The following is a 16,177-nucleotide window of genomic DNA, read 5'->3' as shown; positions in this document are numbered from 1 at the left end:
AAGCCATTATACTTAGGGGACTTCATGTCTAAGAACCACGCCCCACAGGTAAGATGCTTCAGTAGGCAAAGGTGCTTCCTGAGGACCTGAATTTGATCCCTGGGACCCACCTCCTAGGAGGAGAGAGCTAGAGACCTACTGCAGGTGATTCTTGGGTCACACAGTAGATGGGGCACAGTGTCCCCATAAATGTATTTATATATAAACATAAAATAATTAAGTAATCAAATTCATGTGGTAAAAATAAAAACAAGAGAAGCAACATTCAACATCTGGAAACAGCAGTGATAGCTGGATTATAGATATAATTAACAATCAACAGCCCACATAAAAAGTATATATACACATATATGCATACATGTATGTATATATGTATATATACGCATACATACATATATGTGGAATATACATATATATACACACACATATATACATATATATTGCACACTTAAAAAAAGTTTTGGGGTAGGTGAAGAAAATCAAGGCTCCAACACCACCCTGTCCTACAGATCAAACCTCGGTTCTCGGTTCTCACACCCACTTCCAGTTGATCACAGTTCCTTCCCTGAAGGGCACCTCCTTGCTCTTCAACCTCAGTCTATTAGTAAAAATGGGGTGGTTACAGAGATGACCGTATTTCTGGAGTGCACAAAGTTCAAGGTGATGATGTTCCCAAGCCACGCTCTGGGTGCAACAGGCGCTGCCACTAGCGCCCGCGGGGTCTTAGGCTCCTGGTCTGGTCCCCTGGAGCCCTGAGAGTGCACGCCGCGCGCGTGCGCAGTGGTCTCGGGCAGCGGGCCCCAGGCAAGGGAGGTGGCAGGGGACGGGTACGCGTGGGGCTCTGCTGACCGTTGCCCCTCCGCCGGTGCCCAGGGACAGCTCCCTCGCCGCCTCTCCTCTCCCTCCCCTCCCCGGCTCCCGTCACATCTCCACAGTGCAGCCGGGGAGGGGAGGAGCCCTCCAGCGCGGAACCGGGACTCTCGGCTCGGCCCGCCCTGAGGGGCGTGGGAGGGCGGAGCCGCGGACTTCGGACTCCAGCCCCCAACGCTCCGCTTTCCCAGACGCTCTCAGCTTTCTATCCCGGGCTCTAAGGGAGCCATGTCTGCGCTACTGGGGCTCCGGCCCGAGGTGCAGGACACCTGCACCTCGCTGGGGCTGATGCTGTTGGTCGTGCTGTTCATGGGGCTGGCCCGTGTGATCGCCCGGCAACAGCTGCACAGGCCCACGGCCCATGCCTTCGTCCTGGAGTTTCTAGCCACCTTCCAGCTCTGCTGCTGCACCCATGAGCTCCAACTGCTTAGCGAGCAGGAAACCGCGCACCCCACCTGGACGCTGACACTGATCTACTTTTTTTCCTTGGTGCATGGTCTGACCCTGGTGGGAACAGCTAGCAACCCGTGCGGTGTGATGATGCAGATGATTCTAGGGGGTATGTCCCCCGAGACGGGTGCCATGAGGTTGTTGGCTCAGCTGGTTAGCGCCCTATGCAGCAGGTACTGCATAAGCGCCCTTTGGGGTCTGAGTCTGACCAAGTACCACTTCAACGAAAGGAGCTTAGCTTGCAAGAATCCCATCCACACGGACATGTCCAAAGCGATCATCACGGAAGCCATCTGCTCCTTTATTTTCCACAGCGCTCTACTGCACTTCCAGGAGGTCCGAACCAAGCTTCGCATCCACTTGCTGGCTGCACTCATCACCTTTTTGGCCTATGCAGGTTTGTTATTCCCACAAAACACTAGACAGTGCCGAGGTTCCAAGTTCTTTACCGATGCACCCGCCTACCCTCTCCCTCCCCTCACCCGCACCTTTTTATTCTAACCATCTTGCAGCCAGTGCCTAGGCAGCCAACGTACAGATCTTCATTCAGTCCTGTTTTGAACACGCAGAGAAAGCAGACACTCCAGTGCTGAAACTAAGATCTTGTTAGATTACTGCCAAGGGCTTAGATAGCCTACAAAGGGACTGTTTTAATGTCAGTAAGGCAGCTTATCAGTTACTGCTCTCATGCCAAGCTGGTATAGATTGCTTTTGACACCCTTACTGAGAAATGATCCCGTCCTAAAGTTCCTTCACGATTAAAATGCATGTTTGCTTAGTAGTTAACAGAGGGGAGTAGACACTCTGTAGTTGCATTTCCTACAAATTATTTTTCATATTTCCTTATGTTGAGTCGAACATGAACTTTTAAGTAGCCTCTCAGGAAAGGTGTGCTTCAAAATTAAAATGAGCTTAAAGATGCTCTTTAAAAACAAATAATTCTCAAGTAGGTATGGTTGCACATGCCTTTCATCCCAGCACCCAGGAGGCAGAGGAGGAGGATAACAGTAAATTTAAGATCAGACAGTACTAAATACTGAAACCCTATCTAAGGAAAATAAAACAAAACAAAAACCAGAAGAAAAAAAAAAACTTTCCAGAAGTCTTACATACTTATCTACCTTGACAAACCTCAGCTGCAGTAGGAATCAAAAAACTGTTTAATGATAAAATGTGCCTCATTGTATCATTTAAAATAATGAAATACTTTACTGGGATTATAGTGGAATTATAAAAATATATGTTCTAGAGGCATGAATAAAGGAAACTTACAGTAACAGCCTATCTTCTACCCATTAAAAGTGAAACTATGGGTAATGCAGCTCAGTGGTAAAGAGCTCTTCCTAGCATGCATCAGATTCTGGGTTCAGGCCCCAGTGTGACAAACCAAATTCCCTGAAACTGAGTAGAAGTATACTTCAAGTGTGTGTTGACCTCCTAGGGTATCATGAAAGACTACACAATTTCCCCTTCTTTGGATCCAATACTAGTTTTTGAGTAGACACACATGTAAATACATAGTGTGGGGTAACAGAAGAGGCCGCTTGCATATTTGAGGGGCTAGTGAAGAGTTTCAGCTAAAGCAGAAAAACTGCTATGCATGAACAGGATTATTGAGCAGGATTACACCACAGAGTAGTTTGTATTTGCCAAATAAAGCAGCAAGGAGCTGGGCAGGTGATTTGTGCCTGTCACCCTAGTACTGGAGAGGTAGAGGCAGAGGATTAAGGTCATCTTCTGCTACATACTGAGTTTGAGGCCCACCTGGGCTACATGAGACCCTGTCTCTAAAAGCAAACAAAAATAAAAACATAAAAATTTGAGATTGTTTTATAATTTAGAAAGGAAAACAAAGACGTTAATTACACCTGGATCCTTCTGACTCTGAATTCCTTCTCCTGTCTTTGTTGATAGTTGTGAAGTTGGTGTTCTTACTATATTTTTATGCTTTTAGTACTAAGTTATGATTCCATAAATAATGTACATACTATTAACTATTCCTGGGATTAGAATGTAATTCAAAGATAGAATTACATTCTACTGTGTCCACCCAAGGGGTAACAATGCCATTCAAAAGAACTTGAAGTTGTTCATAAGTAAAAAGCAAGTGGAGAAGGACTCTAGAAAGTCTGTTTAAGGGATCTGAAACTCTGCTGGTTCCTTGAAATGTGAATACTACCCGGGGGGTAAACCAATCATCAGAGGTTCTCAACAATCTGTTCTCAAATCACTTGGGGAGTTTTAAAAGTATGCCCATCTGATGCAGCTATTCGAATCTAACTGCTCTGGGAAGGAGCCTAGGCAGTGGCATAGTTAAGGTTCTCCCCAGGTGATCCCATTATGAAACCACAGTTGTGAGCACTGCTCCAGAGTCCAAACCTGCCTTGTCCAAATCAGCAGCCACTAGCTCTACAGGCCTATTTAGATTAAAGCTTCAGCATTTGCCAAGCAGTAGACACATTTCACAATCACTGGTCACACTGTACTATAGCTGGTAGCTATACAGTATTGGACAGGGCTTGAGACTACAGGGGTAGAAGGAAATACACACCTAGATATAAAGCTACATAAATTCATAACCTATTACATATGAGTGCCCCTTGGGTACCTGTTATAGACCAAACCACTTTGCTAAGAGATTTATGAGTTCTCGTAATTCTTACAATTGTCCATTGGTGAGCACATTATTATCATTCCCACTGCAAGTAAAGCACGTGACACTGACACTCAGAAGAGAAATGACTTGCCTTGGATTGCAGGCAGTCCAGGCTAGAACCATGGCTCACACTGTAGCTTTTCTGTAGTGTGTTCCCCAACAGTTACAAAAGCTCACACAATCACATACTATTTGGCTATAAAAGGGAATGAAGTTCTGACATATGCCACATGGATGAACATATACCAAGCAGAAGAAGCCAGCCACAATAAGACTAATATCACGTGACTCTACTTCTGGGAAATACATAAAACAGGCAAATTCAAAGAGTAAGAATGGGTGGGGTATATTATTGAGCAGATGCAGGATTTGTGTTTGAAGTAATGAAAAACTTTTTGAAAACTTTGGGTCAGGCACGATGGTTCAGACCTGTAACCCCAGTATTCAGGAAGCTAAGGCAAGAGGGATGATAAATTCAGGTAAGCCTGGGCTACATGGTGAATTTGAGGCCAGCTTAGGCTACATGAGATCCTACCAGAAGCAGGGTGAAAAGAGAGACACTGGGAAAACTTTAGGGAGGAATACTTTTGGGAAAAGGTATACTGATGGCCAGGTGGCACACTTTGACATGTGTATATGAGAATTAACATTTTTTAAATATTAGTGATTCCGTTGCCAATGAGTCCTTGAGCCCTGGATTAAACGGGCTTTGAATGTGAAGGTCTTACAGAGACATCACTCTGCTCCTATGTAGTGTGAGACTCACTAAGGAGGTCCTTTTGTCCAGAGTGTGTAGCCCAAGAGAACCACCTTGGAAACACTTAAGCTTATCATTCCTATCACTTTCCAGATGTAACTGTTCCACAGAAAATGGAGTGCCTTGGAAGTTGAATGATACTCTTTGAGCAGCCGAGTATTGTGTATTCATTGCTTAGTACCCTGTTTTTGTGGTAGGAAACTAAGCCTATAGCCCAGTGAATGCTAAACACATGCTTTACCCAACAATGAATTTTCATATATAAGCAGAGGCCACTTGCCATTACTGGTTATATACTTACTAGTCTAATTTTGTAGTTAAGAGGCCAGGATGAGTTGGGCTGTTTTCTTAAATATTTGTTCCTCAGTTTTCTTATCTTTAAGATGGATACTATTAGCTCAACAGGTATGAGGAATTGCATTTCAAACTTGCAGCTTCTTCCTGGCATAAAGCCAATGAGGAAAAGTTGCCTTTGTCCTTATTCCTTTGCCCTGTGATTTCCCATGGACCTCCTGTATAACATGACCATTTTTGCAGGATTGCTAATCTAGTTTCACCTCTCCTTTAGTCAGCAGTGCATCATGAAGACAGCCCAGCAGAGGCACCAACCATCTGAGGAGGAATTCCCTCCCAGCTAGAATCCACACCTGAGGCAGCACAGGATCCCTGACTTCTCAGGAAGAGCTGGACTGTGCTGGCATCAAAGGCATGCAGCATACCAGGCTTTACTTTTGAACTCTGAATTTTTAAGTTTTGCTTACTCCTTAAACTTTCTTGTACATGACATAATTCGAGAAAAGCCACAGGGTGAATAAACCACTATATGGCACCTAGCAGGACTGTTTCCTGAGGAGCCCTCATCTGCCTTAAGATTGTGCCCTACCCTATTCCTATAGGGCTGTCTAGCTTTCTTATTTATTGAACATAAAGTAGGTAATAGCTTATGAATAATGACTGTGTTCATGTACACATGAAAACATAACCTCTGTATTCTTTTCCATGTGGTTGTTTAGTGTTTATCTTGGATATTTATGTTTATAAAAAAAAATCCTCTGATTTCTCCAAAATAGTGCATTTATTTTAAATAAGTTTGTTCATCTAACCACCTTTCTGGACATTTAGATTTCCCCAGTTCTTTGCTATAAATGAACAACCTTTTAGATGTGTCTTCTTGTACATAAGTATCAGTGTTACTCTAGGACAGAAGTTCTCATCTGGGGATATCTGGAGGTATCTGAGGTTTTGATAGTTGCAAAGTTGGGAAGGGGTGAGCTACCAGCATCTAGTGGATAGGGACCACAGATGTCACTAACTGTCCTGCAGTACACAGGACAGCCTCTAAACAACCAAGAAAAACAGCAAAATGCCCTGTGTGGGGCTTCTGTTGATACATAAGGCACAACTAATGTGGCCTACTGTTTTAGTTAGAGCTGTTGGTATGTAACACACCATCTCCAACTCCAAAATAATATTATGTAATCATGATTATTTGTACTTTCTATCCAGCTGCTTAATGATGGGGGGGGGGGCACAAGTGATGTCGGTGTTGAATGTACTCTTGGATTTTGGGGTGAGATGACAAACCCTGAGATCACTCGTGTAGCTGCTTTCATCCCAGCAGGACAGTAGTGGGGTCAAAAGCCAAGAATCCTGGCTCACACTGGGCCACTGGTGCTTGTCATCTGGGACAGCTTGTCTCCCCTCCATGTAGCTTCTCATGTTCCAGCAGCCTGGCCTTAAGGTTCGGGGCATTGTTCTAAGAAAGCAAAGAAATGGGGGTTCCAGACAACACACCAATTCAGAATTGTGCATTCAGAACTCAGTGCAATATCTGCTATACTTTGTCAATTCAAACCAGAGCTACCCACATTTGAGGGATATCAGAGTCATAGTAGCAGTTCCCACAGGCTCTGAAGCGCAGATTCTGTGAGAGATTTGAACTCAAGTCTTCCTTCTTACTTGCACAGCAAGCATTCTTGCCCTCCAAGCTATCTCCTTGGCCCTCATTTCTTAATTTTTTTTGGGGGGGGGTGTTTCAAGACAGGGTTTCTCTGTATTGCTTTGGAGCCTCTCCTGGAACTAGCTCTGTAGACCAGGCTGGCCTCAAACTCACAGAGATCTACCTGCCTCTGCCTCCTGAGTGCTGGGATTAAAGGAGTGCATCACCAACACCTGGCTCATTTCTTAATTTTTATAACTGCTTTCTTTCTTGTGTTCTGCCATTCAGTCACTTAAGGACTCTGCTGATGAGTTAAAACAGATCCAAAAGAAATGCTATCGTCTATTTTATTTTCCATTTTTAAGACAAAGGCCTTCGTGTGCTCAGGAGGTCATGGTCTATGGCACTTGTTTTATCTGTTTTCTTTTTAACCATGTTTCTCTTACCTTTGTTGCTGTCACAGGAGGGAGTCTCACCGGAGCGCTGTTTAACCCAGCTCTGGCGCTTTCCCTGCACTTCCCGTGCTTTGATGAGTCTTTCTATCAGTTTTTTGTAGTATATTGGCTTGCTCCTTCTCTAGGTAAGCATATTCTTATTTATTATAGTTAGGGATATTTTTAAAAGTTAATTTATGTATATAGGTGTTTTGCATGCATGGGTATGCAGTTGGTGTGCCTAGTATGCTTGGATCCCCTGGAACTGGAGTTATATATAGATGGGTGTGAGCAGCTATGTGGGTGCTCTTAACGGACAAGCCGCCTCTGTAGCCTCCAAGGTTAAATATTTTAAAATGTCTTATTTTAAAACATGACGATTTATGAGTTGGGAGTGGTGATGCACACCTTTTAATCCCAGAACTAGGGAGGCAGAGGCAGGCTGGTTTACAAAAGCAGAGTTCCAGGACAGCCAAGGATGTTACACAAAGAAATACTGTCTCAAAAAACTAAATGAATGAAAGAAAAAAAGGACAAAAAGAAAAATAAACTTAGTTAACAGCTTGAAAGGATTTTTATTTTGTACAGTGCCCTTCAAAGCTATGTGTGTGCAGGTGTGGAGGCCAGAGGATGATTTGGGGGCCTGTCACTCTCCTGTTTTAGCTAGACTGGCTGACCAGCGAGCTCAGTATCTATCCATCTGTCCCCACTTCCAAGTGCTAGGCTTACGAGGCACATGCTGCCACACCCTTTTTATGCAGGTGCCCAGGATCCAACTTCAGGTCCTCATGATTACACAGCAAGCACTTGCCCACTGAGCTGACTCCCCAGCTCCTAATGATGTTTTGAAAGAAGCCTGCAGATACAGTTTGCTGCTTCCCTATTAGGAGAGACAATGAAAGGTCATTACTTCCATTCAAAAACAATCTTTTAGCTGGGCCTGGGGCAGCCTCAAATTCTAGTTACTAAGGAGGCTGAGGCAGGAGGATTACTGGGCTTCAAAGCAATTTTAAGTCCAGCCTGGACAAACTTACTGATTGTCTCAAAATATAATGTAAAACGAGGATAAAGGTGCAGCTCAGTGGAAGAGAACTCACCCAGGACACACATGTCCTTGACTTCTATTTCTATTGCCACAATAATTGTTTTTAATAGTCAGGACTGTGGCTGTGTTATTGTGCTTGCCCAACCATGGGTTCATCCCCAGCGCTGCATAAAGCTGGATATAGTAGTAGATGCCTGCAGTTTCGGCACCTGGGAGTGGAGGCAGGAGGATCAGAAATACAAGGTCACTGCTAACTACACAGTTGGGGTTTTGCAAGACTTATATTAATAAAAAGCAATCAATCAATTTTTTTGCTAAATAATTATTTTCCCCAAATTTGTAAATTCAAACCAAATGTCATTTAATCATTTAGGTCTCTTTCCTTATTTGTCAAAGAGCACCCTGTGCAACAACACTGTAGTCAACACGTTGCCTCTAAATGACTCCTAAGTCCTATTCATGTTAATGCAACCTAGGTCAGGATGGGGATGGGGCTCAAGAAGTGCTTGATTACTATGCTTGTGGCTCTACCCATAATATCAGGAAAATAACGTCTTTTGAAGAGGAATCACTAACATAACTATAATCATAATGTTCATTTTATTTATTATCAGTATTTATGTTACCAGCATTTCTTGCTTTTATTTAGTCATTAGCTAGATAGGCAAAATGCCTATACAATAAAAGTAATTTATAAAAATTTAAAAAAGACTGAAGATTTGGGGTTGGAGTTGCTACTTAATGGTCACAGCTTGTGTGTATGCAAAGCCTAAATTTGAATCACAACATTGCAAAACTAATAAACATAAAAATGAAGCATTATTAATATATAAGTAATCTTTTAAACTGTATTTAAAGACTTAAGCACTGGCTTTAGGTATTTGTGTGTGTGTGTGTGTTGCGTCTGTCAACCTACTATGGTGGGACTCATGAAAAAAAGATCAAGAGCCTACCGTACATATTTGATATTCTGGGCGGACATTCCAGGAGAGCTTCAAGGTATTCCTCCCTTGGAGTCCCACCTACTTTCTAGAGACTTCTTTTCCTTAATCTATGTACTCTATTAAAACAACAAAAACACCACAATGCTGCGAGTGTGTGCCTCCCACACCACCTCTGGCACATGGAGGAAGCTCTGCCACTTCGCAGAGGAACAGATGACTCAAGCCTATGGTCTCTCACCAAGTCTGTAATGAAGTGCAAGCAAAGCTTCTGAGCCTGGCCTCTGTCACTGACTCCACTGTGCATGTACACCCACGGTCATTGTAAGGACTGAAGAGAAACAGCAGTAATCATTAGTCATTATCACTTCCTACCGACTCTGGGTTCTGTCTTTCAGGTGTGTTGTTGATGATCCTGATGTTCAGCTTTTTCCTTCCATGGCTGCATAACAACCAAATGACTAATAAAAAGGAATAGCCACTCCCAAAGACTCAAACTAAGTCACAGGACAGTCAAGCTGGATGTGACAGATGTGATCACCTTTCAAACTCTGCCTGCACTGGACTCGTCACTGTTTCAACTTCCCTTGTGAAAGGAGTCTTAATGTTTTCATTATCTGGACTTAAGTATACTGTGAAAACGAGGTAGCCTGCCTGTCTTTCTCAGTTAAGACTTGTTCTTTTGAGTGATGTATTAAATGCTGCTAGAAAAGGCCCTTTCATTAAACCTCTGTAATTCCTAGGTGATTACTCACTGTGATGAAAAGCAAGTGAATACAAAGTTAAGTGGGGGAGGACTGCTGGTTGGGCAGGACCACAGAAATTCTGTATTGTGTCCCTCTGAGTGAGCTGGGCTTCAAAGATCAACTGTGTCACTCAAAGAGCTAGAGAAGGTATTTTTCAGCCACATCCTACTGGCACTATCAGTGATGCCATCTTTTAATAGGAAAGTCGGTTTGAGAAATACCTTTTGTATCTACTCATCAACAGGTTTCCCACTGGCTTGACACAGGGAAGGTCTCACCTGTGCCTGGCTGGCCTGAAGCTTCCTGTGTAGATCAGGCTGAATTCAAATGTGCAGTGATCCTTTGGCCTCTGCCTCCCAAGTGCTAGGATTACAGGGGTGTGCTGCCACAACCAGGGTTTGTTTTGTTTTTGTTTGGGGGATATGGGCTCTCATTATGTAGCCCAGGCTGGCCTTGAACTCACCATCCTCTTGAATGCTGGGATTGTAAGTATATACTACCACAATTGCCTCAGGTTTCCTAGATTTTAAATATATTCTAATGCCTAAAATATTTCTCTTAAGTAGACAATTTCAGCTAAATTGTCTCCTTTAATAGAATATAGTAAAACACCCACACACAGCCAAGATTTTATCTTTTCACTTTCTCAATTGCACTTGACAGCTACCTGAAGACGAAGGTAGGTTTTCTATGTAGTTTTAGTTCTGTAATGATATACTGACATACTCAAATGACATTCTAATGACAAAATGTGGAAATAAACTCTTAGCTGCCATTGTAGCCTAGGCCTAGAGGTATGCTTTGTGGCCCCACCCAATGTCAAAGAGTCAAATGTAACTCTACACTAACATCTCAGCAACAAAAAAAATTTTTAGTTGTCACCAACTGGAGGAAAGGTTCCAAGGAAACATTAAATTCCTTTTATTAAATATAGAAACTCAGTATTTTCTCTTTTTTTGTTTGTGTGTGTGTGTACATGCTAGTGCATGTATGTATATGCACACATATGTGCAGGTATCCAAGAAGGCCAGAAGAGGAGCTGGAGTTATAGGTTGTGAGCTGCCACATGGGTGCTGGGAACTAAACTCAGGTCCTCTGGAGAACATCAAGTGCTCTTAACCGCTGAGCCATCTCTCCAGATTTCTTGAAGTTTAAAAAGCCTTAACTTTTCTCCACTGGAAGCCTTATTACAAAGTTCATTTTGTTAATATAAAATTTTATTTCATTACTTTGTGTGTAAAATGTGTAAGTGCATGCTCTGGCATGCATTTGGAGATGAGAGCACATCTCCATGGAGCTGTACTTTCATATAATTAGGTTTCTTTCCATCTTTACTACTTAGGTTCTGGTAATGGAACTTGGCTTGCCAGGCTTGTGCTGCAATGTCTTTACCCCATCAAGCCATCTTGCTGGCCTTGAAGTTTAATTACAAAAATTGCAGGCCATATAAGCGGCACACATTCCTTGACCACGATACCAGCTTTAATAAGGGGTGGGGTGAGATACGACCTGCTTGAGTAACAATGAGCCTTCAGCTGGTAAACTGCCAGGTAACATGAGCACTGTGTGGTGATGAGTTTACAGACAGTGGCTAGGGCCGTGTAACTGAGTCCACCACAGAAGCCAGTTAGATAATCAGAAGCTTTATCATGCACCACTATGTATTATAATAGTACTGAAATGAGAAGTTTCAAAATTGTGACAGGGTGACCAAATGCATGTGCTTTCAAAGCCCTTCCCTGGTGACATACTGCCTCCAAAAATGTGCACCCCCTAAAACTGCCTCCAAAGGAAATCTTCTAGAAAAAACACCTTAACAAAAGGGGTGAAAGGGGGTGACACAATAGATGACTGTGACGGTCTGTTTTAACTGAAGAGCGATGAGGGCATATTCTATCAATCAGGCCTGGCCTGTGTCAGGCCACTTACATATCTTTTTACACAAATACTCATAGTTCTGGCTTCTCTTCAAATTGACGCCTGGACTCCATCCTGGCAACAGTACCGAATAATAACCGTTTTCCTTAAAACCACCCCTTACCTTCCAAAATGAAGCTTTCTTTCGTTTCATGGCTTTTCACAGAACTTGGACTTTTATTTACTTTACTAACATGCCTGCTCCATGGCTTGACTGAAAGGGGAGGGGTTGTTACCATGGAGATGCCCAGCCCTGAACTCCAGCAGTGAGTTTGAGTAGAGTCTGCTGTGTGCCCTGCAAGCCTCTCAGGGTGGCACTTTTCTGCCACTTCTGCCCACTAGGCCTTGAGATGGAAGTTCCTGTCCTCATTGCTTGAGTTGCTAGTGTCCTTCTATTGTGGGAAAGGTTGAAGAAGGGCACTCGGGGTAGTATGACACTGGGGGTGGGCTTTGAGAGTACATAACCTAGCCTTGCTTCTGTTTTGCTCTCCGTGTGTATTTGTGGCTAATGATGTGTTCTGTAGGCTTTCTGCTCCAGCCACCGTGCCTGCCACTTGCCATGCCTCTACCTTGCCATGATGGACTCTCAACCCTCTGAAACCATTAAGCCAAAATAAAAATCTCTTTCCTTCATTAAAACTATTTTAATGTGTCTGTGTGAGTATATGCCATGTGTGTGTGAAGAGGACTGTTGAATCCCCTGGAGCTAAAGTTCCAGACAGTGGGTCCTCTGGAAGAGCAGCATGTGCTCTTAACCACTGAGCCATCTCTCCAACCCATTTTCAGACCTTAGTTCCACCTCTTAGTGGAACATTACTCTATATTACAGTGTCTCGGTAACTGAAACCCACAAAAGGACCCTTCCAATGTCCTGGCCTCTGAGTTTCCCTTAGCTACAAGCTTGTCATTATCAGTGAACAAAATCTATGCACTCACATAATCTAACCTCCAATTCTAACCTCTTTTAAGCTCCCTCACTCTAAGAACCTCATCTCCAATGACCTCAAATCTCTTTCCTACTTATAGTTTAGGTCATGTGGACAATCACTGTCACAAACATGCCTGCTATATCCTTAGCTCCCTTCCCTGTCTATCACACTAACACACAATAACTACAACTTAACCAAATGCAACTGTGTGCTTATTCTACATGCAACAGAATACAATGTCAACTGATTTTCTCTATCTGCCCACCCATACACACATACTTTAGACTCACAGTTGCAGTAGATAATGTACATTTCTCATAAATAAGCATCTACAAATCCTTCCTGTGAGTCTGGACAGGCCCAGTGTTCTTCTATTACAAAGGCTGAAAGGGCCAGATGGTCTCTGGTTTTTGCAATTTACACACAACCAAGTTAACACTGAATCTTAGTTGTGGTGAAAAGGGAACAAACAGTTAAATCTGTCTAATACCAGCAAATGATTCACACTATGTAACCACTCCTGGTCCCTAATTTCCTTTATGGATCTGGTTTATTTTAGCTTTCTAGCCCAGCTTTTCTTTTTTTTTTTTTTTTGAGAGAATGATGCTGAGGATGAACCCAGGCTTTGTACGTGCTAGGTAAGTGCTCCACCGCTAAGCTACAGCCTCAGTTCTCTAACGGTTTCTTTCCCGCTTTAAGCTAGCTACATTTGGATGGATTTAGCACTACAATTCTATTATTTTGTGAAAAGTGCCACACTATCTTCATATTGAAAGCTTAATTCTGCACTTGTACTTAGACTGTTTATTTGGAAGGATTGTGTATTTGCTTTTCATCATAATGCTGTTGTAATTCACTGCTTCTATTGAAATGACCGTAACAATGCCTTCACTCTCATCATCTGGTCCTGGAAACCAGATACAAGTGTATTAGATCTGTTTACAGAGAAAAAAATATTACAAAAGTAGGGACTCCATGATGTTTAACTGCTTAGTGGAATTTAACATAAAGTTTCTTAGATAGATGTATTCTAACTTCAGTGGTGGGTTAGTTACAGCATCTCTTGAGAAAGTCAGTATTAGGGTTTGGATGCAGCTCAGTTGGTGTCTGCCTACCGTGCAGCCCTGAGCTGGATCCCTAGAACCACATCAAAACTGGGTGTGGCAGCATGTGTCTGTAATCTCAGCCTTAGGCGGTAGAGGCAGGAGGACGAAAAGTTCAAGGTCACCCTAAACTACATGTCAAACTCAAGCCCAGTCTGGGCATCACACTCTCCTACCTCGAAATAAATAAAAAACTAAATGAAGCCAGTACTAACCTTAAACAGTTGATGAGCTACTTTCTATGCTTTGTTGTGATAAACATGTTATGTATACCAATGACTAATAATCTCTGAAACAATCTCAAAAAATTCCAAGCAGAATCAGTTACCCTGTATATGCTTTATTTAGCTCCCTTATCCCTCAAGCTACTTCTCTTTAAAAAAGATAGGGTCTGATTTCATTGTCCAGGCCAGGCTCAAACTCCTGAGCATCCTGCTTCTACCTTCCCAGCACTGGGATTACACACCATACCTAGTCTCTGACTTCTCATTTGACACTAGATTATGTGTACAGATTTTGTCCATGCTTACGTTTGTGTACCAAGTATATGCAGTGCCTCTGAAGGCCAGGAGATGTAGATACCCTGAAGAGCAGCAGTGTTCTCAATGGTAAGGCATGCTTCCAACCTCAGCATATTTTGTTTGTTTTTAATGAGATTTGAAAACAGAACTGCTACTTTTCTGTGACATTTCAATGAGTCAAACTGGAGAGAAGAATGTCTACAAAATCATGTAAGCATGACAATTTCAGTAACACAAAATTAAGCTCAAAAAAGGAAAAAAAAGAAAAAAAAGCCAGGCAGTAGGGGCACAGGCCTTTAATCCCAGCACTTGGGAGGCAGGTGGATCTCTGTGAGTTAGAGGCCAGCCTGGTCTATAGAGTGAGTTCCAGGACAGATTCTAAAGCTACAGCTAAAATAGAATCAGTAAAAGTTGGCTTCCTGATAATTATAAATTATTTTTCTTTCATTTTTGAAACAAGATCTCACTATGTAGCCCTGGGGCTATGTAGACCAGGTGGCCTTGAACTCACAGAGATCCACCTGCCTGTCTTGTGAGGCAGGATGAGTTTCATTTTTATAGGCTGACCTGACCTTTCCCATTCAGTATCTGGATGTAACCGCCTAGCATTACAGATAGTCAAGTCTTTGAAGTATCATGCCCTCATTTACAGGTGACAGAGTAGGCCCAGATGTCTACTAAAGTAGAGCTGACAACTGGTCCCCGATTCTTTACTGTGTCACCTGCAGTAGCAAGCCAAGTACCATAAACCCCTCAGAAGGGAAAGTGTACATAATTTCCTGAAACTTGTTCCTTTAGAGCAGTGGTTCTCAGTTTTCCTAATTCTGTGACCCTTTAATATGGTTCACATGTTGTGGTGACCCCAACCATAAAGTTACTTTTGTTGCTACTTCATATCTGTAATTTTGCCACTATTATGAATCATACTGTAAATACCTGTGTTTTCTGATGGTCTTAGGTGACCTGTGAAAGGGTCATTCGACCTCTGAAAGGGATGTAACCCAGTTTGAGAACCTCTTTGATAGGAAGATACTTAATGAAATTTCTACGATCAGCCCATGAGAAAGTCCATGAGTACATTCCTAGGTTTAGACTGAGAGCAGAGGAATGTGTAGAAGGGAGTTGTATTGGGTGCCGGCTGCTGGTAGGTACTAAGGCTGTACTATGCTTTGGAAAATAGGCTTAAAAGCCACAGTTCAATATCCATATAACCTTAGGGGAGTCCTGTCTCCAGGACTCAGTTCCTCCTGGCGGCACAGTGTTAAAAGCATCACTGCTGCCTCACAGATCAGTTACTGTCACACACCACATATGGGAAGAACCCAGCGCAGTGGCTGCTGCTCAAGAGGCCACAGAAAATTTTAATTTCTATTTTCAACTGGCCTCTTATCTGGCTTAGTCTAACAAATTCAGAACTTCTGAAAAGCCAGTTTTTAAGATACAAAAAGGGAAAAAAAATAATTTTTTTTGGGGGGGGGCTTACTTTGCAAGATGAGAAACTCAGCGAAAAACTTCTGGCCAGTTTCCCAGGCTCCAAAGCTATAAAGAAACCGTGTCTTGAAAAATGAAAGGAAGGAAGGGAGGGAAGGAGGGAGGGTAAGTAGGTAGGTGCATCGCGATGGAGAGATAGATCAATGTTTCTTGGTTTGTTTGTTTTCAAGACAAGGTTTCTTTATGTAGCTTTGGAGCCTTTCCTGAAACTCATGCTATAGACCAGGCTGGCCTTGAACTCCCAGAGATTCACCTGCCTCTGCCTCCTGAATGCTGGGATTAAAGTTGTGCATGAACCATGGCCTGGGGAAATGAATCAGTGTTAAAAGTACATACTATTCTTGAGGTTCAGTTCCCAGCAACATCACACAGCCTACA

At 42.8% G+C, this 16,177-nt stretch overlaps 1 protein-coding gene across 1 annotated transcript; it reads left to right on the top strand.

The window, feature by feature from the left end:
- The first annotated feature begins 794 nt into the window (after nucleotides 1-794).
- Aqp11 (aquaporin 11) lies at nucleotides 795-9,819 on the top strand. Its single transcript, XM_051192278.1, has 3 exons — nucleotides 795-1,717; nucleotides 7,136-7,252; nucleotides 9,491-9,819. Exons 1-3 carry the CDS (start codon nucleotides 1,099-1,101, stop codon nucleotides 9,568-9,570), a joined length of 816 nt encoding a protein of 271 aa, XP_051048235.1. The 5' UTR covers nucleotides 795-1,098; the 3' UTR covers nucleotides 9,571-9,819.
- Nucleotides 9,820-16,177: the final 6,358 nt, after the last annotated feature.

Source organism: Phodopus roborovskii, unplaced genomic scaffold, assembly GCF_943737965.1.
Source record: "Phodopus roborovskii unplaced genomic scaffold, PHOROB, whole genome shotgun sequence".
Lineage (NCBI taxonomy): Eukaryota > Metazoa > Chordata > Mammalia > Rodentia > Cricetidae > Phodopus > Phodopus roborovskii.
Note: the sequence above shows the minus strand (reverse complement) of the source record. Positions and strands in the feature narration are given on the sequence as shown.